The 25,814-nt window shown below is 47.3% G+C and overlaps 1 protein-coding gene across 1 annotated transcript in view; it reads left to right on the top strand.

Annotated features, from left to right (window-relative positions):
• LOC134729060 (A disintegrin and metalloproteinase with thrombospondin motifs 7-like) overlaps positions 1-25,814 on the top strand; it is a 52,219-nt gene that overhangs the window by 12,802 nt on the left and 13,603 nt on the right. Inside the window, 6 exon segments of the mRNA XM_063596509.1 lie at positions 21,191-21,335; positions 21,936-22,028; positions 22,425-22,570; positions 23,957-24,126; positions 24,453-24,588; positions 25,492-25,613. Of these exon segments, the coding sequence (XP_063452579.1) occupies positions 21,191-21,335; positions 21,936-22,028; positions 22,425-22,570; positions 23,957-24,126; positions 24,453-24,588; positions 25,492-25,613 (812 nt within the window).

Genomic DNA, 25,814 nt, shown 5'->3' with positions numbered 1-25,814 from the left:
GAGTGTTTCCATGTGCTTGCCAACACATGTTATCTGACTTTCTGATCTATAGCCACCCTAATGGGCGTGAAGTGATACCTCATTGTGGTTTTGATTGCATTTCCCAAATGGCAAATGATTTTGAGCATCTTTTTCTGTGCTTATTGGCCGTTTTTCTGTATCTTTGGAGAAATGCCTATTCACATCCTTTGCCTGTTTTTAAATTGGGTTGTCTTATTGAATTGTAAGGGTTCTTTGTATATTCTGACTACAGGTCCCTTATCAGATACATGATTTGCAAAAATTATCTCTCATTCTGTGGGTTGTCATTTCACTTCCTTGATGCTATCCTTTCAAGCAAAATTTTCAGTTTTGATAATGTTCTGTTGTTGATTTTTTTTTGACATCATATCTAAGAACAATTCTTTGCCTAACCCAGAGTCACAGAGATTTACTCCTATGTTTTCTTCTAGAAATTTTATAGGTTTAGCTCTTACATTTAGGTATGTAATGTGAGAGTTCATTTTTGTGTATTTTGTAAGGGAAGAGTCCAACTTTTTTCTTTTGCATGTGGATCTCTAGATGTTCCAGAAGCATTTGTTGAAAAGACTATTCTTTCCCCAATTGAATTGTCTTGGGCATCGTTGTTGAAATTGATCATAAATGTGAGGAATTTTTTCTGGATGCTGAATTTGATTCCTTTCATTTAGGTTGTCTTTGATTTCTTTCAACAGTGTTTTGTAGTGTTCATTGTATAAACTTGGTACTTTCTTGAAATTTGTTGCTTATGATTTTATTCATTTTGATGCGATTGTTAATTTTGTTATCTTAATTGTTCAGTTTTTGATTGTTCATTGATTATATATAGAAATACTATTGATTTTTGCATACCGGTCTCTGAAACTGTAGCCTTGTTTCAGAGGTCAATTATAGACTATAATCTGGCTTGTTTGTTTGGCAACAGCTCTTAAGTGGATGCCTTAGGATTTTCTATGTACAGGATGAAGTAGTTGGAGATCGTTTTCTTCCTTTCCAATCTGGATGCCTTTTATTTCTTTTTCTTGCCTAATCACCCTGAGAAGCATCTCTGGTACAACATTGAATAGAAGTGGTGAGCGCAAACATCCTTGTCTTGCTACTGATCTTAAAGAGAAAGCATCCAAGCTTTCACCATTAAGTATGATGTTGTCAGGTGTGGGTTTTTCACAGGTACCTTTTGTTAGATGAGGACGTTGCCTTCTATTCCTACTTTGACCATTTTTATGATGAAAACGTGTTGGATTTTGTCAGGTGATTGAAGATGCTACACTGCTGGCTTAGAACATGGAGGAAGGAGCCCGTGAGCCACAGAATGCAGCTCTAGAAGCTGGAAATAGCAAAAGAACACTTTCTCCACATAGAGACTCTAGAAGGAACACAGCCCTGCTGGCACTTTGATTTTTAAACAAGTGAAAGTCATTTTGGACTTTTGACTTCCAGAAATGATAATATGATAATAAATTTGTGTTGTCTTAAGCCACTGAGTTTGTGATAATTTGTTGTTAACAGCAATAGGAAACTAATAGAGTAGTAGTTTGGGGAAATTAGTGATAAAGGATAATTGGGAAGGAGAGGATAAATGTAGTTAGGTCAGTTTGAGTTCTCTGTATGTTTCACTGTGTGTGTTTTGTAACATTTTAGTTTTTCCTAAAACCGAAGGATTAATTGACCTTCAAAAGGCAGCTACTTTTTGATTTTAGTCCGTAACCTTTTATCAAATCAATATTTTCCCCAAATAGGGTTGACAAGAAGCATTCTAAATTATCTCCTAATAAGTTGTTTTGACTTCAGATATTGAAATTGCAGGCCCATCTCCCACCCATCTCTGTTTTCTCACCTTTTTTGTACGTTTTATAATAAGCCTTACATTGAAGTGTATGTGTCTGTCTGTCCCTCCCTCCTTCCCCCCACCCCCTCCCTCTCCTTCCCCACTCTGTGTGTGTGTGTGTGTGTGTGTGTGTGTGTGTGTGTGCGTGTGTGTGTGTGTGTAATTACAAAGAAGTTGTAAAGGCCTTTTAAAGTAGTTATGATGTGGTTTCCCCTCCTTTTAAAAAATAAAATATGTTAAGCATAAGTATTAACATCTTAGAGGGCAGGTAGGTGGAGACTTTGACTTTCTACTTTATTTTTGAATCGCTTAAATGTTTACAGTGAGCGTGTTATTTTTATGGTACATAGTAATTTTTGATGAAAACATTTTGAAGGCTGAAAAGACTGTCCTGTCTTTTGAAAATAAACCCATCTTTTTGTGCTAATTAACGCTGGAGGCCAGCCAAAGCTTTATAATAAAATATTGCATTCAAAATACCTATGAAAGTGGCTAGTTGAAGACTATAATTTGCTTTGAAATGTAGCTTGAAATGGAAATACATTTCTAATAATGAAAGGTGTTGCTTTAGTAATAAATGAAAATAAAATATCCCATTATTATCCCTTCATAGAAAACAAATACAACCCTAAATGACATTTTAATTAACCAGTGATTTTCCTCTAAAGCTGAGATTTGTTTTTTTAATATGTAGGTAGGATTGGCAAATAGCGTACAGAAATCTGGACATCCTTTGAAGATAATTGTTGGGGTGGAATGGGGGCATAGAGTACTGTTTTATTGTGTTCATTTTTATTAATGAAACTGAATTTAGACCAAGCAGTGATTTCAAAGTGGAAGATGGAACAGGATGTTTAGTAGGTTTTGTATACTGTTTTTGTAAAAGGCTTTGGTGCAGAACCTTTCATAAAATGAAATATTTTTTCAGCATGTCTGTTACTTACTTTTAGAATTCAGAGCAAGGGTTCTTGTTTGAAGAACTACAAACCTTTATTGACTCCAGATTTGACTCAGCTCTTTTATATTTTCTTTCTCACTGATAAGGGAAGGTACTTTATAAAGTAGATTTGTCATTAAAAAAGAAAAAAAGACTACATTTACCTGGTCAGAAGTTCTTTTGGGTTTAAAGAAAAAGATTGCAGCCCAGGTTGCAACAAATGGTCTGACAGTTATAATATGTTCCATCTTTCTTTCTTTCTTTTTTTTTTTTGTTTTGTTTTGAGACAGAGTCTCACTCTTTTGTCCAGGCTGAAGTGCAGTGGCACAATCACAGCTTAGTGCAGCCTTGACCTCCCAGGCTCCAGTGATCCTTCTACCTCAGCCTCACAAGTAGCGCTCACCATCATGGTGGCTAATTTTTTTTTTTTTGGAGAGACGGTGTCTCCCTGTGTTTCCCAGGCTGGTCTCGAACTCCTGGGCTAAGTGATCCTTCTGTCTCCACAAAGTGTTGGGATTACAGGTGTGAGCCACCATGCCTAGCTTCAACAAAAGTTGAACTATGTACTGTAGCCACCCTCAACAATGATAAACTTTTGGCAAATCTTATTTCATTTATACTCCACTTTGGATTATTTTGAAGCAGATTCCGGACAGATCACTTCATCTGTAAATATTTCTGTTTGTATCTCTTGAAAGTAAAGACTCTTTTAACCACGGATGAGTGTCTTGATCAAATCAACATGGCTTGTTCATGTCGATACCATTTGCTCAGAGGGGAAAGATTAAGGGAAAAATGGGGTTGGATTTCAAATGCCAGGACCTGTCTACTGGGTTTGTGATTTGTTGTTCTCTAAAGTTGTAGCTCTTAAAACAAAGAAAGGAGTGAGTTTGGCCTATTCATTAACTTTTCCTCTTTAGACAGTTCAAATGTTTATTGAGTTCTTCTACAAGCCAGGCCCTGCCTTCTTCTTGCTTACCAAGAAGCATTTTTATGCGGTTTCTCTAATGTTTGGGTGAACGGTACCTCACTAAGTTGTTTTTCACACACATGCGTGCTCGTTCCTGAAGAGTCCTGTCCAGGTGCTCTGCCCGCTTTTCCTTTCAGGCTTCTGTATCAGCTGCTGTTTCCCTATAGAATGTGCCCTGACCTCCACCCCTTAACCCTACCCAATTTGTCTTTACATGTCTGACCATCCATGAAGGCTCTTCTGGGTCGTATTCAGTTCATGTTGATATTTCCCCTTCCTCCCCTCTTTAGTCCTTACTATTTTTGCTTTGGTCATGTTTTCTTACGCTGTATTCTGTAAGCCTGTTCAATTTTTTTATGGTGGCAGGGGAAAATATTTTATAATTATGCTTTGTGCTTTTTATCTTCCACTCAATAAATGCTTGGTAAATATTTGTTTTATTGAGTATATGACACTAGTCTAGCTATATTGTGCTTGAACAAAAATCTTAACTGCCTTGTAAGTTAACTGCTAAGAATTTGTCAAAAGTGCAGAGATAACATCAAGAGCTTGTCATGGATAGTACAAAAAGGTCTCTAAGGGCTTGATGGAAGTCTGTAAATTGACTTCCTATGAAAGAGAGTGTAAGAAGTGAAAAAAAGCAAAACAGAGTAGATGTTTTACTCTGTTTGCCAAGGGATTTGTACTATTTTTTTTCCTGTTTTATAAATTTGTCCTAATCTTAAATAATGAAGGGAAAAGAGCACTCTTTTTCAACCTCAAGGAATCCTTTTTATACTTCTTTTCTATGAAGCCATGTTATGAAAGATTGTTATACCAACTTAAGTATAGTTTTTCCATCTTCAGTAACAGACGTGATTGCCATCTAGTTACTGGTTCTGATCACCCCAAAATGCAAAGCAGCTTGTTCTAATAACTTATGCAGGCCTATTGGGAGCTAGTATATGGCTTTGAGTCCTTTTGAAGTATTTAACATAATTTGGCAATTCCATTACTCCTTTTATGGACTTCTTGGCATCTGTGAACTCTTGGTAGGGAATCACTGTTTTAGAATGAAAAATATCTCCCAGGAAGTAAATTAGCCGGTAAACAAATGAAACTTCATTTTTTATGTGACTTGTAGAGCCTAAATTATTACTCTTTCTGCATAAGTGGCTGCTTTCTAGGCTGCTTTTAGCGAGATTGTTAGAAACAAATGATCGGTGCTGTGAGGAAGAAGCAGCACTCAGGCAAAAAAGTTTTCTCAGCAAGACAATTTGCTTCTGCAAGTATGCTGCTTGCATTAGTCATGATTGCAAGAGCACACCAAACGGGGTGGAGCAGGGGTTCTTATCCCTAACACAGTCCCAACCTCTGTGTCATTCCAACATGGGCTGGGGTAGGACTGCACAATCTTAGCTGACTCAGTTGGATATTGTGAATATTTTCTCTAATAAGAAAGGGAGGGGGAATGTGAGTTACAGATTGGGACTGGTAGGAAGAGTTGTTTACAAGGCAGGTTACTAAGCAGGTAACTAAGCTGGCAAGTAGGGTCGAGAAGGTACAGGGAAATTGTTCTTAGGAACAAAGAACAAGGAAGTTGAACAAGTTAAACCTTTGAAGAGGAACTTACTGTACCTAACAATTCCCCCCTCTTAATTTTTGTAATTCTTCCTCTTCAAACTTTTTTAGCATGTCTTTGCTTTGCTGTTCTGCTTGGTTTTCTAGAAGGAAAAGCTTATCTGAATAGGGTGGAGGAGAGTTAGGAGAGGTTTTGGTAAGTTCTGTGTCTATGAGTCTTTGCAGTAGTCCACGAATGTATGGTATGATACAGCATCCAACAAGAATAAGCACACTTATAACGACTGCAAGAGAAGTAAATATTGAGGACGTTGTCTTTCCATTTTCCAGACCATTTCTCCATTAAACTTGTAAAGGGATCATTTATGCCAGAATTGCTTGCTAACTCATTGGATAAGGAGGTTAGGCCCTGCAAAGCTTTTGTTACTGTTCCGTCAGGGGCTGTGTTATTAGGAATAAAAGTACATCATTGGACTCCAATCATGACACAGACACCACCTTTTTCTGCTAGCATCGTATCTAGGGCTATCCTGTTTTCCCAGACTATTTGGTTAGTGGGACCTAATTGGTCGGCTGTTCCCTTAATAGCATGTCTTGTGTAGTTAACAAACCTTTGTTGGTTGTAATAAATGTAGTTTATCCAATCTACATTTTTGTTTACAGTTGACCACCAAAACAGCACAGATTCAAATCCTGCAGCTGTTTGATTTCGGGCCTTAAATTTATCTGGTACTCCTCGTGGAACTCCAATAGCACCTATATAAATGTGGGAGTCAAAGGACCCATGAAGGGCACTTCTTCTCTTATGATTTTCCCTTCTATTATGTTAATGGAATGCTAGGGTGAAAGGGATGGCCAGTTGGACTAGAGCACAAGTACTACTCCAGTTACTTGGCGGAGTGTCCAGTAAGGGTCCACCACAATACCACCATACGTATGCTCGAGGATGAACAAGGGCAGACTGACTGGTAAGCTCTTGGGAGCGTTTAAGTTCACCACATCCCTTTAGGTCTCCATGAAATGCCAAGTTTTCCCCTTGTTGTGAGAGACCCGAGGTAAAAATTGGTGTCAGTAGACGGAGGCTGGATGGCTGTCAGGGGCTGACCTGCAGGGTGTTGGACTTTAGGGAATAGCAGAGAGAGAACTTGGCAGGATTCATTACCCCAGGCTGTGGGGTCTTGGAGAAGAGCTACCATACAGCTCATGCCCAGTTGGCTGGAAGACCATCCGAGTGGAAAGGGGACAACCTGGGCCTCTGGCTTACTGTGCACACAAGTGTAACAATTGCTTTTGTTTAGAGTGCGGACAGAATATTTAATCCATTCTAACCAAGCATTCGCATCTTGGTACCCTGTCTCAATTGCTATGGTTGGTTTCAAATTTTTAACTTCTACAGTGGCTACCTTGATTTTATCCTTGGTTGAAGGAAGAACAGCAGTTTCGTTCGGAGAGAGTGTAGAAGGAGGTGGAGGAGGTGAGAAAGTAATGAAACACATTTCAAAGGATTCTATAAGATGTGTCCCTGCTATTTTGGCTCCCATGCCGTATAAGCGACTTAAAGTAGGTTTAGGGTTGGCAGAAGTGGGGATAAGAATAGAAATTTGCACTGGATTACATTGGTTATACTGGCAGTTGGGGGGGCGGGGGATGTTTCCTTTAACAAAGCAAACATGGTTTTAGGGACTTACAACTGCCTGTTGACAAGGTCCAGCCCTGATGTTCAGTTGTCCACATAATATCATTCCAGCTATGGCAGGCCTGTTTCCCTACATTTCTTAAGGAACAAGAGTCGTAATGGGGGAGTCTTTTGTCTGAAAGGGGCAGAGATACTTCTCTGAGGCTGAGAGTTGCTTTTGACTTTGGAGATCTCCACAGGGTATAACAAGGCAAGCATCAAAGGTAATAGTTTGGGGTGAGCTCGACCTAGTTACATTAATAACGAGAGGACTAGCAATAGAAGGGGAAAAGAAATACAGCATAAGAGGATCAAGCCCGTTTTAGCTTTAACTTGGTTGGAGTTGGCCCTGAAATAGCTGTCCATGCTTCTGGAGTGGGTGGTGCTCTTTTGACTCAGGTATGGTGAGTCCATTCTTTTTCGGTGGTGTGGAAGACTGTCTCAGTCATTAGAAACACTGGATAAGGTCCCTCCCAGGTGGGCTTGAGCTTCCCTTCTTTCTAACCTTTGATGAGAATGTGGTCTCTGTCCGGGCTGGTGGTGGTGAACTGGAAATTCAAGGGGTGGTGTATGTGCTAAGAGGCCTTTAGTCCTAAGGAAAGAGAAAGTGGAGGATAGACCAAGTATATAGTTCTTGAGAAACAGATCTTTTGTTTCGAACGAGGAATGTCAGCAGTGGAGTGTAGATAAGGCAACTCATAGAGCATTTCATAAGGAGGTAAGCCGACATCTTTCCTAGGGGCAGTTCGGAATCTTCACAAGCCAATGGGGAGGCATTTAGTCCATGGCAACCGAGTCTCTAGGACTAATTTGGTTAGGTGGTTTTTCGGAGTCTGATTCATTCTTTCTACTCTTCCAGATGAAGGTGGCTGCCAGGGGTTATGGTAGTCCCATGTTATATCTAGTACTTGGGCTAGTTTCTTAACGACATGTACAGTGAAATGAGTCCCATTGTCTAAATCAACATTTTCTATTAATCCAAACCTGGGTATAATATTTTCAACTAATGCCTTGAGTACATTACTAGCAGTTGCACTTGAAAAGGGAATAGTTTATACCCAATGAGTAAGGTGACCTATCACTAATAAATATTTTAAGTGACCAATTGGGGGCATTTCGGTGTAATCAATTTGGACACTTTGGAACAGCCTTAATCCTGGATTTCTCCCTCCAACAGGTGGTTTTCTGAGGATCTGCTTATTAGTCTTCTTACATACTAGGCAACTATCTGTAACTTGTCTTGCCAAAATATAAATTCCTATATATCTGTAGACCCCGAGGACTGCATCACACATAGCTTGAGGTCCCTAATGAGTCCCGTGATGCAGATGAGAGAGAATTTCCCTCATGAGGGGTTTGGATAACATTTCTCTTTGGTCTGGTGACACCCATTTCCCTTCTGAATTTTCTTTGGCTCCTATTTTTGTTAATTTTTCCTTTTCAGCGAGAGAAAAGATGGGGACTGCAGTCGGGGGAGGAAGGCAAGGGGCTAAGTGAAAAACAGGCATTTTCAGAGGAAATGGCAGTGTGTTTGGCTATTTGATCTGCTAGGTTATTCCTTCCGCTTTGAAAAGAAAGACCTTTCTGATGTCCTGGAACATGGACAATAGCTATTCTGGCAGCTGCAGGTTATCTAATTCTTGGGTGATTAATTCTTTGTGGCCCAGGTCTTGGCCTTTGCTATTAATAAGATCTCGTTCAGTCCAAATTTTTCCAAAGGTGTGAGCTACCCCAAAGGCGTACTTGGAATCAGTATAAATAGTCCCTTCTTGGTTTTGCAAGTGCTTTAAGGCTTGATTTAATGCAAACAATTCACATGTTTGGGCAGACCAATTATTTGGCAGTCTTCTGGACTCTGCTTCTTCAAGTGCCTCCCCATCTACTACTGAGTACCTATTATGCCTTTTTCCTTCAATTACTTGGGAAGAGCCATCTATAAGTCCTGCCCCGTTTTGTAAAGGGTCTCTCTTAAATCAGGCCTAACTTTTGTATGATAATTACATCTAAACACTTATGCTCAGGTCTCTTTAGATTGGGATCTCCAGTCAGGAAACCTCTGGGTTAAGTGAATTATCATTAGTGTTAAATCATCTCTTTCTAACAGGATAGCTTCATACTTTAAAATTCTCAAGTCAGTAAGCCACCTTCCTGGCTTTTAATTTAAGATGGTTCTAACCTGATGGGGCGTGCTTACAGCTAACTTTCCCCCAAAGGTTAGTTTTCTGCTTTCTTTAGTTAACAAGGCGATAGCTGCAATGGATTGAAACATTCAGGCCATCCACAGGTTACTGGATCTAAAACTTTTGATAGGAGATCCATGGGTTGCTGGTGACCTCCGTGTTCTTGGGTAAGGACCCCTAAAGCTAGCCCCTTATTTATGTTAACAGAAAGGTAAAATGGCTTTTCTAGGGAAGGCAAAGCTAAAACAGAGGCAGTTATAAGCAGATGTTTTAGCTCCTCAACCTGGTGGAGTTCTTCAGAAGTCCACAGGAGAGGGTCACGCTTTTCTTGGGTGAGTTTTAGGTAGAGAGGCTTTGTGACTAGGGCATATTAGTCAGTCTATAAGTGGCAATCTCCAGCTATCCCTAGGAATTTTCTGAGTTCTTGTTTAGTCTTAGGCAAAGGTATGGATACAATCCCTTCCACCCTCTCAGGCCCTGTCCTTCGTTTGCCGTTACTTATAAAGTGTCCTAGGTATTTAACTTCAGGCTCTATGAATTGAAGCTTTCTCTTTGAAACCCATAGTCCCTCTCCTTACAAATGGTTAAGGATATGGATGGAGAGAGCAGATACCTTTTCTATAGCCTAACCGGATATTAATAAGTCATCTACGTACTGGAGCAGACATATACATTTTGGGGTATAAACTTGTTCTAACACTTGTTCTAGAATTTGACCAAAGAGATTAGGGGAATCTGTGAAGCCTTGGGGTAGAACTGTCTATCGATACTGTTGCTGTCATCCAGAATGGGGATCTTCCCATTCAAAAGCAAAAATGTCTCAGCTGTCCTCATCCAAGGAACATGCTCAAAAGGCATCTTTTAAACCTATTACTGTAAACCATTGATGTTCATATGGAATTTTACTGAGAATGGTTGAAGGATTAGGGACAACAGGATGGGTAGTCTAGACTGTCTGGTTGATGGCCCAGAGGTCTTATGCCAGTCAATATGACCTATCTGGTTTCTTCACAGGCAGTATTGGGGTGTTATAAGGGGACATCGAGGGTTCAAGGAGCCCATCCTTGATGAGGCTTTCAATTATAGGTTTCAGGCTTATTCTGCCTTCTAAAGGAATAGGGTATTGCTTTCTTCTTACTATTTCTCCAGGGGTTTTTAACTTTATATGTATAGGGGGCATTTGGAGTTTTCCCCAATTTCCTTCCCTTGCCCAAACATCAGGATGAATGTATGTTTTCTTCTGCAGTGGCGAGCAGGTTTAATGAAGTATAGAATCCTTCTGAGCCAATACGTAAACCTATACCTAATTTTAACATTAAGTCTCTTCCTAATAGATTAGTTCCTGGAATTAACAAAAATTCAACATTAGCTGAGCAGTTTTTACATCTAATTTCTGTTTCTTCTAAAATTTTTCGTTTGATTCCCTCTCCTTTTACCCCTGAGACTACAAGCTCCTCTGAGGACCAGGTTATATTGTGGGGAAGGTAACAAACAGGAGCAGGCTGCTCCTGAGTCTACTAAAAAGGTCGTAAGCTCAGATTTGGGTCCCACTTGTAAATTTATCAAGGGCTCTTGGTGGGATTCAAGGTAAAAGAGAGAGAGCCCCTAACCCCCTATTCCTCCTCAAAGGTCGTAAGTGGGACGACTTCTCTTTCTGATTTTAATTCGGGACAATACCTCTTGAAGTGGCCTACTTTCTCACAATTGAAGCATTGATTCTGTCTCATTTATTTTTGGGTTTCTCGGCTTTGCCTCCTTACGTTCTTTATATGGCTTAGGAAGTGGGGGCCTAGGATCTTTATAGGTTTTGGCTCTCGGGAGGCTTTGTTTGGGAGTGTGTGGGTCTCCGGGTAACAGAGAGTAATACTGGTGTGTTTTATCCTTTGGGGCCCCTTGTTGGAAGGTGGATAACATCGTTTTCATTTTTTCTTTTTGCTTCTCCTCATCCCTCCTTACACACACTTTTTGAGCTTCTCTAAGAAGTTCGTTCATGGGACGGTCGTTCCAATTTTCTATCTTTTGTAATTTCCTTGTGATATCTGGCTGTTAGTAACAAAATGAAGCTTTAACATTCACTGCCTAAGAGGATCTTCTAAATCTAGAACAGCATATTTTCTCATTTGTTCTTTCAAGCTGTCTAAAAGTTCGATAGGCCCTTCATCTTTCCTTTGTTGTATGTCGAATGCTCGAGTAAGATTTTGGGTTCAGAGTACTGACTCCTGAATCCCTTTTATTATCATTTCCCTAAGTTCTTGCATATCCTCTTCAGTGGGCTGCGTTATTATTGTCCCACCGGGGGTCTTGGTTGGGGAATTTTTGATCTGCTGCATGAATGTGTTTTGGCCAGGAGGGTGTTCATGTTCCCAGGCTACCATAGCAGCTCTACAGATCATGCTTCTTTCTTCCCCTGAGAAAAGGATGCCTAGGATGGACATTAACTCAGCCCAAGTATATATAACTGTGGTCCTAGAAATTGGTTAATTTGATCTGCTGTTCCACAGGAGTTGTCTAATAGTGCGGCTTGAACTCTGTTTTTAGGTTTTGGACCTCCGAGCTGGTTAAAGGAGCATTTACAAAGCGAATACTTCCTCCACCTAGGGACACCTGTCTTAAGGGGAAGAGAGGTGGAGCTAATTCTCCCGAGGTAGAGGGGAAGGGGAAGTTCTGAATATCCCTTTTACATTGCTCTATCTCACATTGAAATCCTTTCAGGGAAGAGTACTTAGGGTGGTAGTGAGCAGGCTCTTGGGACGATTCCCAGGAGGCAGGGTTATACAGAGGGGGAACAATGTGGGTAGGAGAAGGGTCTGGGACAACTGCCTCTGCTTGAGGGGGAGGGAGGTTAGGGTTAGGGGTATTGGACGGAGGAAGGCGGTGGAGGAGGTTCCATGTGTTGGTGAGCTGTCTAGGAACAGGGACCTTATCTTTCTCAGAGGAGTTAATTTCTGACTTGCTTTTCAGGATTGATTCCTGAGTCCAAATGAAACAACAATATTTTATCATTTGCTGCTTTTTCTTGTATTGAGTCCTTTCATTCTCTTTCCAATATTTTAGCATAAGCCGTAGGGGACTATCAGGAGGAATGTTATTGTCAACTTGTACAAAGGAAAGAAACAAACCTTGATTCAGGAGCCTAGGACTTTTTCTTTGGTTTGCCCTCCTGGGACAGATTACCTTTCCAAATTGAATTTGTGGAGGAGCATTGGGAAATATCAGAACTGTCATATTAAGCACCTAAGTGGTACTTTTAATAGAGGAGTTATTCAGAAATTATACTAGGCAGATAGAGAGGGTAAGGAGGCCTCAGTAAGGCTTTCGCTTTTAATAGAAACAACTCCAGAAACATTTCTTTTTCTTTTCTTTTTATCTTTTTTTTGGAGACGGAGTCTCGCTCTGTCACCCAGGCTGGAGTGCAGTGGTGTGATCTCAGCTCACTGCAGCCTCTGCCTCCCAGGTTCAAGTGAATCTCCTGCCTCAGCCTCCTGAGTAGCTGGGACTACAGGCTGCCAAGCTTTGATATGCAAATACCAGCGCTTAGAAACTGTGTCCATTCAACATGGTGATTGCCACCCTCTTCTTCTAGTCACCACCTCAAGGTGACACCTCCAGATGACCCCACGTGTGCAGGACAACATGGTGACCTACATTTGCATATTAAAAGGCTAGGGTGAGAGGGCCACGTTTTTCTCGGGCTGCATGAATGACATGCCTGGTCAAACCAATGCCCTGGTCCCTGTGCAAATCAGACACCACCTCCTCCAGCCTCCCAATATAACCAAGTACTGTTCTGCCACACACGGGGCTTTTTCTCTGTTCGGAGCCCCCCTTTTTCTGTACAGCGGGGAGCCTTTCTTCTTTCTTGCCTATTAAACTTTCTGCTCCTTAAAACCACTCCTGTGTGTCCATGTCTTTTAACTGACGTGACACAAAGGACCCCGATGTTTCTCCAGTCATCAGAGCCATATCACTTTGAGTCCAGAGGAATTATTGTTTTCATTTATCTGAATTTATAATATAGAGTCAAATTCCTAGTGGTTATCCTCTCTCATCCCCATTTTTATAGGCTTCCTTGAAAGGAACAGGTATATGAAGAGGAGACAGGTTTCCCTTAGTATCTTGATTTTTTTTTGGTGGGAGTCGGGGGAGTTAAACTTACTTAGACCTGGTAAAGGGCAGTATTTGATACATGTCAGCTAGTTTAGGGTTAGGGAATTGAGTTGAATGGAGATAGTCACTGCCAAATGTAAAGCATGACTGGAGAGCCAGAGTGATGAAGCCAGGGTCCCTTTCTCCAGATCCTTTGTAACAGTGTTATGTGATCTCTTCTAGAAGATCGTTCTGAAAGATAATGCCAACTCGGAACCTAGGAAACCATCCAGTGGGTTTCTGCAGCTTAGGTGTTTCAAATCCTCATCAGCACGTTTGTTTTCTCTGCCTCAGTTTGCTTACAATGATGTTCTCAGTAGCTGTAATTGCTGTCTGTCTTTGAATACTTAAGCATTTTATTTTAGCTCACAGGGGTATGTATGCATTTTTCTTTTACCAAGTGTTAGAACTTTGACTCTGCTTTTGTGGGCTCTGGGTTAGCAACTTGGTTGTTTAGTTGTAAAATGATTAGTAGGGAAAACCGTGTGTGTGTGTGTGTGTGTGTGTGTGTGTGTGTGTGTGTGTGTGTGTATGTATGTGTATGTGTATTTTAAGTTTCTTTTGTTGTCAGAGCACTTCGAATTTTATGTGGAAATTCTGTCAGTTTACTTGATTCTCCACCCCACAGTTATTGAACAGGAAAGTGTGAAGGTAACGCGTCCCATAACCAGCCTTCAGAAGAATTACAGCTGCTGTATCTCTGAACTTTCAAGAAGTTTGTGCATCAATTTTCAAAAAATTATGAAATCCCTGAAGATAGCTGTGTTCTACATTTGGAAAGATACAAAAACTGAACCTTCTAGCAGGCAGTTTTGCTTGCTGGTGCTTGAGATAGAGCCACACACTGGTCTCAGTGGATTTGTGGAGAAAAGTAGGTACAGAAAGTTATTTCTAAATAAGACCAAAAAATCCTTTTCTTAAGCAGTGACAGGTAAAGAGGTTGTCTTGGCTAACCTTGAATTGTGTTGCCCTTGATAGAGACAGTTTTATGGTGGGGATGGTAGTGATGATAAACTTGTTGGAAATTTGTCCACCTATAGTAACCTTTGTGGTAGCTGTCACAGACAACTTCATCCTCACAGGCCCTAAAATTACTATAAAACTAATAGAATGGAGGAGAAACAAAGGACCTGAATAATTAGATGCTTGGATAATTGTTCTGTGTTTTCATAACAAGTGAAAAAGAGCAGTGTTAGAAGTACTTAAACATTCCATGTAAGGAACACTGCCTGAATTTATATTGTGATTTTAGAGCATCATTCACTGTTTAAAAACAGGCATATTGTAGGTAATATTTTAAAGACAATAAAGCTTAACCTTATCAAAATTACAAAATGTAAAGCATACGATTGAAAAATATTAATGCATAGGTTTAAATATTGGTCATCATTTTAGATGTCTTTCAAAGTAGGTTGTCTCTTAAATATTAAACTGAACAAACATTGAACTTGTTGTAGAGTTTGTGCTCAAGGTTAAGTTTCCTGGGGTGATGGATATTTTATAATATGGATAACAAAAAGTTCTTATTTTAAGAAATTTAGAAAGTTTTTAGGCAAAGCTAGAAAATAATACCAATAATTCCACCACTCAGAATGTACCACTGTCAGAATTTTGTATCTTTCAGTCATCTGCTCATCTCTTTTCTCCTTTGCTTGTATGTGTTCCCTCTCCCTTAAAAAATCAGATTTTTTTTGGCCGGGTGCGGTGGCTCACGCCTGTAATCCCAGCACTTTGGGAGGCCGAGGCGGGCGGATCACGAGGTCAGGAGATCGAGACCATCCTGGCTAACACGGTGAAACCCCGTCTCTACTAAAAATAGAAAAAATTAGCCGGGCATGGTGGCGGGCGCCTGTAGTCCCAGCTGTTCGGGAGGCTGAGGCAGGAGAATGGCGTGAACCCGGGAGGCGGAGCTTGCAGTGAGCCGAGATCGCGCCACTGCACTCCAGCCTGGGCGACAGAGCGAGACTCCGTCTCAAAAAAAAAAAAAATCAGATTTTTTTTTATAATCTGCATTTTCACTCAACAATATTGTAGATCTGTGTCATAAGTTACTCCTCTACAGTGCCTTCAGTTATTGTGTGCTTTGTGTTGGATAACTATACCATCTAGTCTTTCGTGTTTCCTGGTACTGACTACATAAGGGTGAGAGAGAGAGAGAGAGAGAGAGAGAGAGTGTGTGTGTGTATTTTTTTCCTACCTTAACTAATGCTTTGGACATCAACAGGTAGAGCTAAATCCTTGAAACCTTCCAAGTGGTGGCTTTCAGTTATTGCTGAATTGGTTTTTAGAGATGGAACAAATTATATTGTATGGAAACTTTTTTTTTTTTTTTTTGAGACAAAGTCTCACCTTGTCGCCCAGGCTGGAGAGCAATGGCATGATCTTGGCTCACTACAATCTCTGCCTCCCAGGTTCAAGTGATTCTCTTGCCTCAGCCTCCCGAGTAGTTGGGATTACAGGTGCTTGCCACCATGCCCGGCTGATTTTTGTGTTTTTACTAGAGATGGGGTTTCATCATGTTGGCCAGGCTTGTCTCGAACTCCTGACCTCAGGTGATCCACTCACCTTGGCCTCCCAAAGTACTGGGATTACAGGCATAAGCCACCATACCCAGCCTTTTTTTCTTCTAGGTACCAGCTTTTATTTATCAGATTGGTAAAAATGTTAGAAAGTGTGCAATGAAATGGGCATTCTCACAGTCGTGGCAGAAAGTATAATTATCTTTGACTTTCTAGAAAGCAGTCTGGCATTCTAGAAACTTGCCTAACCTCTTCCCATTTAGGCAAGATGAATTCTCACTACCCGTAGGTGGCCAACCTTGTCCTCGTGATTCCATATCTTCCAGAAAGAGAGGTCTAGTCTCAGGGAAAACCCAGATTTTCTTGGCTTAGCCCACCTGACAGCTAATCACTGGAAATGAGGTGGGCCGGTAGAGTCCTTTGGTCAGGTTTTGTGTCAAGAGAGGAATGTGGAAAGATGGGAGGGAGGTAGCAAAACTGGCCTCAATGGAACTATGTAAGTTAACATAGAATGACAAAGGAATGTTTCTTCCAGGGAAGAAATTCTAGGGAAGGAAGAAAGTGGAGGGGAAGGCAGCAGTTCTCAAAGTTTTGGGGTCAGGATTCCTTTACACTCTTAAAAGTATATTGAGGGCCCAAGGAGCTTTTGTGTATGTAGGTTATATCTATTGGTATTTATCACTAGAAATTAAATCAGAAATACTTAAAATATTCCTTAAAAGCTCACCAAATTTTGTTATAAATGCTTTTATGAAAAGAAAATTTCTAAACCCAAAGTAGTACAATCTTACACCTTTTGCAAATTTCGTTGATGTTTGATATGTCATTTGCACCTGCATTCAATTTATTGTGTGATATTTGCTTGAAAAAATGTGAACAAAGAACAATCTCATACAGATAGGCATTTTAGATCCTTATGGGATATTTATTTTTTTATTTTTTTTTTATTTTTGAGATGGGGTCTTTCTCTGTCTCCCAGGCTGGAATGCAGTGCTATGATCACGGCTCACTGGAGCCTCATTCTCTGGGGACTCAGGTGCTCCTCCCACCTCAGCCTCCAGAGTAGCTGGGACTACAGGTGTGTACTACTCCACCTAGCTAATTTTTTGTATTTTTTGTAGAGACAGGGTTTTGCCAAATATATTTGTTTCATGTTAACAGTTTTCTTGGCCAGGCTTGGTGGCTCACGCCTGTAATCCCAGCACTTTGGGAGGCCGAGGCAGGCAGATCTCTTGAGGTCAGGAGTTCGAGACCAGCCTGGCCGACATGGTGAAATCCTGTGTCTACTAAAAAAAATACAAAAAATTAGCTGGGCATGGTGGCTCATGCCTGTAATTGCAGCTACTCAGGAGGCTGAGGCAGGAGAATCGCTTGAACCCGGGAGGGAAAGGCTGCAGTGAACCAAGATTCCGCCACTGTACTCCAGCCTGGGCAAAAGAGAGAGACTCTGTCTCAAAGAAACGTTTTCTTAAAATGCATTGGCTGTATTTCATATATAGCAAGGAGATGTAGAGACACTAATTGGGCAGTTTGTGGACTTGGGCAGGACTTTTCCAAGTCACTGCTGAAGGACTGGTTCAGATGGGGCTATTTTGGGGAGATCCTCTAATGTCACTATCTGAGGTCATTTTTCTGAGTGATTCAGTTTCCTGAGAGGAATCCTCTCGACTTTTCCTGGGAGAGTGTATGTCTGGCTGCAGCATTCCAGCATCCAAGTGGGAAAGGGGCTTGGCGTGTTTCTTACCCTTCAATGTGTAGACTTTTGCTTGTCCCCTTTTCTCTGTAGGTCCTTCTGCCTTGGGCCTTCATGTATGTCCACCGTTCCTGGGCCAGAGCCTCCTGGTTCACCCTCTCCAGGGAGTGATTCCTGGCCCTCTGCTGGGTGGCAGGTGGCCGTCACTTGGCTACTCAGGGTTGGGGAGGGGATCTAGGGTCTGATCAGTTCTTACAGACTTTCAGCCCTACTGTCTTCAGCCCTCCTGGCCGTAAGGCCCTGAGGAGTCCCTGAAAACTCAGTTCCTGAGCCTTTTCGGGCTTCTGCTTCTGGGTGGTTCCCCCCTGCAGGAATCTGACTCTCAGCTTTCATCACTCTAGCAAGTCAGCTACTGCCTGGCCATCTGCTTCCCAGCTTCCAGAATCTTGTTGACATCCTTCATGACTCATCATCACCCCTTATGGATTTATGCCTTGTTTATTTCCTCTACTGTCATTATAGTGGAGTCTTGGAAGGAAGCAGTGATAAATCTGTCTGCTCAATGTGCCATGTTTTTCTAGAAGTGCACTCACTGTGGGGATTAAGCAGGGATGTGACCAGGTCCATTAGGGATGTAAGAGCAAGGATACTGGCCTCCAGTGGAAGAGGGATTACTGGGGTGGGGGGTGGGATTGGAAGCAGAGAAGAGTTTTGTTTGGTGGTTAAGAACCTAGACTGGCCTGTCCAAGAGGGTTGACCTGAAGAACTCTAAGAACCTTTCCGGGCTGACAGGTGCTTTATGGGACCTTGGGGAGAGGTCACAGCATTTTGCCAGTGTCAACTTGGACCTGGGTGGGGAGGAGGGGAGGCCCTGGTCCCTGGTTTCCTCAAAGCCAGCATTTCTACAGGGAGAGAGGCAGGCTAGGTAACATGTGGGGTCCTTCACTTCACCCCATGGACACCCCATGCAGTGACTCCATGACCAGATCCCAGGGGTGGCCAGGGGAGCGGGCCCACATGTCTCTCCTGTCAGTGGTGGGCAGCTCTTTGCAGTCTTGAGGTGAGAGTGAAGCTTCTGACCGGAGTCACCTACTGTCTGCTTTGACCTCTTGTGGGACTGCCCAGCTCTGCTATAGTTAGCTTAAGGAGGGGCATGGAGGGGAAGGGCTGATGGTTTTGGGGATCCGGGTGTGTCGGCAGTGCAGAGAACCTGGCAGTCAGCCTGCCAGAGGAAGGAAGGGCTGGCTGACGGCCACCTTGAGTTTCTGACTCCCAAGATAGCACCTGGGCCTGATTCTGGCAGTGGATTCTGTGAGGGTCACCTCATGCTCCCAACTTCTCCCATACATCCAGGGTGGGCTGAGAGGTGGTTGCGGCTTCAGCTGCCCAGCAGCAGGCCTGCAGAAGCCACATGTGCAGCGAGTCAGCACTGGGGCAGCCAGGAAACAAAAGGGCTCGGCTGCAGCCCAGGGACTGTTGGTGCCGGGATGAGGTGCATTGGACCCCTCAGCCTCTGGGTCAGAGGACCCCCTGGCTGGGATGGGTGAGCCCCCAGTCTACCTCCTCGAGCCACGGAATGATGGCGGGAAGGAGGGAGCCCAGGGCCAGCTGACCCCACCACCCCCGGCTGACACTCTGCCCCGGGTGCAGGCCCAGGGAGGCTCAGGGAGCCCCAAGCCGCAGGAGAACTTGGGACACTCCTTTTTCCCTGCCAGGCCTCACTGCCATGGTTTTGAACTTGTATGTGGGGTGAAGTATTTGAGGCCAGGCTCGCGGTTGAATGGGAGGAGCCCTGCACTGGGGGTAGCCCAGTGAGTAGACACAGCCTGGTGCAGGCAGCCTGGGCCTGGCTCCAGATCCTGGCCATCACGTCCCTCTTGCGCGACCCGGGACAAGTGACGTATGGGCCCTGAGTGCATGAGGGGAGATGATGGTAGAGTCTGCCCAGGATGTTGTGAGGAGCAAATGAGAGGGTATGCCCCCAGCACCCTGGACCAGCCTGGCACGTGGTCATCTTGGGCACTAGGACTGCATCCAGCAGCTGCTCATCTGCCAACGCCCATGTTAGAGGATCTGTTTCCAGCCAGCATGGGCAGTCTGAGTGATTCCAGGAGGATTCCAGGGTTCTCAGTAGAAGTCTGGTCACCTTGGCTTTCTTCTCCGCAGCTCTGGGCAGAGTCAGGGGCCTGTCACTGGCCAGGGGACTTAGGAGACCACACAGACCACCCACCCCACCCTGGGTCTCCCAGCTGCCAGGCCCCCTCCTCTGAAATCTGGGCTTCGGGATTCCATGGTCTGATCCACCCTCCCAGCCTCTCTCCACACCTGTCTTCAGCACTCTTGGCCCTGTTTCCTGACCCTTTCGTGTTCTCCCAGCCTCTCCACATCTCGGAGTGTCTCTTTCTCTCCCTGCTGGACTCCAGGATCCATCACCTTTGCCCTTCTTCCTTGTGCGACCCCCTGCCTGTCCCAGTCAGGACTGTATGCTCATCCCAGCCATCTGGCCTGGCACCACCTACCCTGAGTCCACGCAGACTGGAGAACTGGAGGGATTTTGCCTCCCCATCTCCCCTGCCTGGCTAGAGGCCCCAGGTCCCATGGGTCCTGCCTCCTTCCATGCTTCTGCCCAAGTCGTGGCTGCCTGGGTCATCCCCAGCCCCGCATGTCTGCATGGCTCAATTCTCCCCAGCCACTGCTGCCCCCCAGAGGGCCCCAAACCTTCCTCCAGGACAGCAGTGAGCTGTGGGCAGGCTGGTCAGCATGCCAGGGCACTCCTGCTGCTAAGCCGTTGTAGTGGCCGCCTAAGGTCCAGCAGGTACAGCAGGCTGGTCACTGGTCCCAGAAGCAATAGCATGCCTGAGGGCTGTACAGAGTGAGGCAGGGGCAGAAGCAGGTGCCAGCCGGACCTGGGCCACCCTCCCCAGGGCCCCGGACTCCATGCTCGCTGCCTCGTGGTGGTTCTGGGCAGCCTTGTCTTCACCACACCGCAGCAGCAGGAGCGTGTGGTGGACACAGATGGCACCTGCTCGTGTCTGCCAGTTTCCCCGCCACCGCTGCCAGGGAATGCCAGCTGGAGGAAGGCAGGAGTAGATAGGGTATGACAGAGGCTGGAGGCCAGCCCTGTTGGGGAGTGGGGGAAACAGGGGACAGGCACGGATGCCCTAGGCTCTCTCCCAGGGGAGGGGCTGCTTTCCAGACCTTGCCCTTCCACAGATGACCCGAGGTCTCTGCCTGGGTGGGGCCGTCAGAGGCTCTGTTGTGTCAACTGTGATGTGATGTTCTCCGGATCCTTGTCGGGCCTGGCTCCAGGGTCTGGGCTCAGACACGGAGGCTGCAGGGTCGGAGAGCAGGGCCACATGAGGGTTTGGCGGTCCAGGAGGCCTTCTGAGGGAAGGGCCCTGGCAGCGTGTGCAGAGGCCTGGGATTGGGGTTGGGGTTGTTTAGCCAGCTGGAGTGCCCAGGAGGTGAGATGAGAGAGGCTGGGAGGGCCTGTGCTACTGGCTGCAGGTGGAGGATCGGCTGAGCCGAGCGGGGAGGCTGGAGTTTCCTACAGTTGTAGGGCTCTGTGCCCCCTCCCACCTCTCCTCCTCTCCTGGCCCCACCGAGGCTTCTCCGATGGGTCTCACAGGCTGCGCCCCCCTCCATCCTCCCGTCCCATCTCTAGCCATGTGTGGAGCCTGTGCCTGGATGACCCGCCTGCCAAGGACATCATTGACTTCCCATCAATGCTGCCTGGGGTCCTCTATGATGTGAGCCACCAGTGCCGCCTCCAGTACGGGGCCTACTCTGCCTTCTGCGAGGACATGGATGTGAGTGGGGCTGGTGTGGGTGTGGGGGTGTGGGGACCTGGCAGGAGGGCTTAGGGGACAGCTTTCACCAGCCTGTGGATGCCAGCCTGGGAGCAACCTCGTCTGGGCTGGGCTACGCCCCTGAGTGACACTGTGAGACGTCAAGTGGCCTGTGGGAGAGGCCAGGGATGGGCGGCCACAGACCCAGCTCTGAATTCTGGGTCAACCGTGGACCGACTGTGACCCTTCGGGCAAGTCCCTTCGCCTCTCTGGAGCTGGCTCATAAGAGGGAAAAGGAACCCCTGTGGGGAGGGTCTATTTATCCTGGCGAAGATTGCCTGAAGTGATCTTCTAACAGGAGCGTTTCCAGAGGAGGGGCTGGGCCGGGAGAGGTGTGGACAGCTGGGGACCGCTCTGAGCAGTGCAGCCCCGGGCGCCCCACACCACCACGTGGTCTGGGGAGGAAGGTGGGAGCAGACACACAAGAAGGGACCTCTGGGGGTCTGTGGGCCCCTGCCATGTGGAGGGGTGCCCAGGGACCCTTGGGGACGGGGTGGCGGCAGGGTGGGTGGCGGCACTGGGGAGGGGGTGAGGCTATGGCCCATGCCCTCCTCCTCACAGAATGTCTGCCACACACTCTGGTGCTCTGTGGGGACCACCTGTCACTCCAAGCTGGATGCAGCCGTGGACGGCACCCGGTGTGGGGAGAATAAGGTAGGCGACGTTCCCAGTCCCGGCAGTGGATGTGTGAGAGGCCAGACCTCCTGCTGTGACCGGGCCCTGGAGTCAGCCCCGGCTCACAGAGAGCCCCATGCTCTCTGCAGCCCAAGCCCCCGTCTGCGAAGTGGAGGCATTGGGGCCAGGGCTTGATTCCATGATTCTACAGGGTGTCTTCAGCTGAGTCAGCACGTGGGCTGTTTTACTCCCTGCTCAGCGCCTCCATGTGGCCTGGGTCACAGATGATTGTGATGATTGCGAGGGGGCCTCTCTCACCTTCCATCCTTCCCCTCTGTGCCTTTCGCAGCCTTCCCACCCACCTTGTTCTCACTAGGGTGAGGATGACTGATAGGCTTGGGGGTGGGGTGGCTCTACCTCCGTCTGTCTCGGTAGTGGTGTCTCAATGGGGAGTGCATACCTGTGGGCTTCCAGCCCGAGGCCATGGATGGTGGCTGGTCTGGCTGGAGCGCCTGGTCCATCTGCTCACGGAGCTGTGGCGTGGGCATACAGAGAGCCAAGCAGCAGTGCCTGCAGCCTATGTGAGTGTGGGGCCCAGGGTGCCCTGGGCAATGGGACAGAGGGACCCAGGCAGTCAGCCGATTGCAGGAGCTTGGCTCTGTCCCAGCCCCTGGCTCTTAGAAGTGTCCTCATAATGGTCAGTCTGAGTGTCCAGGCCACCTTGAGTCACTTTCAAGGAGTGTTCTGAGGGCTGACAGGGTCCCCACTGCCGACCCCTTTGCAGAGAGGGGGACACTGAGGCCCAGAGACTGGAGAGACTCAGCAGAGGCCACGTGGCAAAGCAGCTGCTGGCTGGAAGGAGGCAGGAGAGGGCAGTGGGGAAGAGCATGGGCCCTGGACCTTAGATGGCTCAGGGTTCGAATCCCCTCTTCACCCCTTCTCTGGGCCTCCATTTCCCCACCTGTATAATAGCAGTGCCCATCCAGTAAAGTCGTAGTCAGGGGCAAATGCAGTTTATGCAGGCCATCCCCTCAGCCCTGCAGCTCATCTGTAGTGGGCACTCAGCAGGAGGGGCTTGGTGGCCTCAGAGGCACAACAAGGGTCTGAGATGAGATGGAGCAGCTGGGAGGATGGGACAGCACTGAAGGGGTGGCCTGAGGTGAGTGACTTCACCTCTCTGGATCTCTGTTCCCCATCTAAATGGGGGGGCGCAGGGGGTGTGAAGATCTGGTGAGAAGCAGAGGCCAGTGGTACTGTAGACCGAGGCACTACCCGGCTGATCTTCACTTCAGGAGGCCACCCGGGGCAGGCATGGGGTTCACAGCCAGCCCCACCCAGGGCCCTGTGCTTACCCAAGACTGGCCTGTGCCCCTCCCTGCCTCCTGGCCTCCAGGTCTGAGCTGGGTGGGGGCCAGCGACCCTGGCCTAAATGTGGAGGATTTCAGGAGCTGTGCTCCGTCAGACCTTTCAGCTGGCTGGGGCTCTGGGCGCTTCCTTTAGACCCAGGCTGGGGGTACTGCCACCAGGAGGAAGGCTGAGGACTCAAGGGCTCGTTAGGATGCTGGTGTCATGGGCTGGAGACTGGGAGTAGTCCCTCCAGCCAGTGCCAGTGATGCCTGCAGCTTGTCCCAGCTTCTCAACAGCCCTCTGCAGGGGCAGCCCCAACCCCACTTTATACATGAGGAAACTGAGGCCCAGAGGGTGGCCGAAGACTTGTCCACGATCACACAGCAGGTTGGGGGCAGAGCTCAGGCTTCCTGCTGCCACCTCCCCACAGGTCCTTACAGACAGGGAGGGTGTGTCTGGGCCACAGGGTGGGCAACCCAAGGGAGGGGAGCAGCGTGCACAAAGCTGGGCAGCAGGGATCTTGGGGTGTGGGTGCAGGAGGAAGCTGCTTGCTCTGGGCTGTGGCCATGCAGTAGCACTCACTGGGCCCTCACTGGGGTCCACCCCGGTTCTCCCCACAGGCCCAAATACAAAGGCAGATACTGTGTGGGTAAGCGGAAGCGCTTCCGCCTCTGCAACCTGCAGGCCTGCCCCGCTGGCCACCCCTCCTTCCGCCACGTCCAGTGCAGCCACTTTGACGCTATGCTCTACAAGGGCCAGCTGCACACATGGGTGCCCATGGTCAATGACGGTGAGTGCTGCCTCCCATGGAAACATTGAGACTCAGAGGGCGGCGAGCGGGGTGTGGGTCCAAGGTTACCCTGTGATGCAAGCAGGAGACCCAGTCTCCACCCCAAGCCTGGGCCACTCCCACTGTCCCCTGGGGCTGCTGCTCGCCCCTAGCTCCCCAGTCTGCAGCCTTGCAGATAGCTACCAGCCCAGCCGGAGCCTCCAGCATGTTTGTGCTGCTTGGGAGCCTCCAGCCTGCCATGGATGTGTGTCACGGAGGGGTCTTCCTGGTGGCCTCCATACTCCTGCTCCAGCTGCTGCTGATGACTCTTCTACTTGGGCCCCCAGTGAACCCCTGTGAGCTGCACTGCCGGCCCGCGAATGAGTACTTTGCCGAGAAGCTGCGGGACGCCGTGGTTGATGGCACCCCCTGCTACCAGGTCCGAGCCAGCCGGGACCTCTGCATCAACGGCATCTGTAAGGTGTGCCTGGTTAGGAAGAGGCTCTCCCAGCACTGCCTGCCCCCAGCCCCACTGGCGGGCCCCAGGTTCTCTCCTGGTCCTCCTCGGGCCACCCTCCCCATGCTCTACCATCGGGCTTCCCAGCCCCTACCCTCTATGACCTCTAAGGCAAAGCCCCTACCACGCCTCCTGGCACTGGAGACCCCCCCCAGTCAGGCCTCGCCCCACTGCGTCTCCTTGGATGCCTGCACCAGCACCGCCCCAGCCAGGAAACCGGAGCCCAGGCAGTGGCTTGACCTCTTGCTGGCTGGCTGACCCCAGGCAGTGGTTTGCTCCCTGATAGAGGGGTTAAATGAGGTGGCACAGGTGACATGAAGGGCTCTGAGCCCCGAAGAGTAGCCCTCAGTGTTTGGTAACAATTTATATTCTTATTTTTAATAACAACGATGGCCTCTCCTCTTTGCCCATGTCTCCAGCCACCTACTTGTCCTTGCTTCTTGCCCTCTAAACCACTGGGGTATCAAGGCCTGGGCTCCGAGGAGGACCAGGAGGGAGGTGCCAACCCCCAGTGCCTTTGACGTTGAAATTCCCTGCACGCGCTGCTCAGGAGCCCGTGGCGTGTCAGATCCCCTGCCTGCCCGCAGGCTTTGCGGAACTCTTCCCTTCTCTTGTCTCTTGTGATGCTCATGACATGCCTTTAAGGGAGGGGTGGGTCTCCCTGTCTCACATCTGAGGAAACTATGAGGCTCAGGGAGGTAGAGAAGTTCACCTGGGTCAGAGGCACAGCTAGGGTGGGGCAGGGCCGGAGAGAGGCCTCCCGACCCCCACTCCCAGCTTTCTTCTCCTGACCCTGGCTGGCCCCCGGTGCTGGGGCCACAGAGGGCTGGCCGCCAGCACCAGGGGCCTCCCCTCCTCGTGTGTTGCAGAACGTGGGGCTGTGACTTTGAGATTGACTCTGGCGCTATGGAGGACCGTTGTGGCGTGTGCCACGGCAACGGCTCCACCTGCCACACCGTGAGTAGGACCTTCCAGGAGGCCGAGGGCCTGGGTATGGGGTGGGACCACTGTGGGGAGGGGTGTGCTCTTCACCTGGTGGCCCCTTCCCCATCTCCCCCGGGCCCCTGTCCTTGGCCTCGTGGCCCCCACCCAGCCTAGAAATGGCTAAGCAGGGAGGGCTTGCTGGGGTGGATTCTTGCAGGAGTCAGGGGACCCCTGGCCCACATGCAGAGACCTGTCCCCATGGGGAGTC

The sequence above is a fragment of the Pan paniscus genome, chromosome 16, assembly GCF_029289425.2.
Source record: "Pan paniscus chromosome 16, NHGRI_mPanPan1-v2.0_pri, whole genome shotgun sequence".
In the NCBI taxonomy this organism is placed as follows: Eukaryota; Metazoa; Chordata; class Mammalia; order Primates; family Hominidae; genus Pan; species Pan paniscus.
Note: the sequence above shows the minus strand (reverse complement) of the source record. Positions and strands in the feature narration are given on the sequence as shown.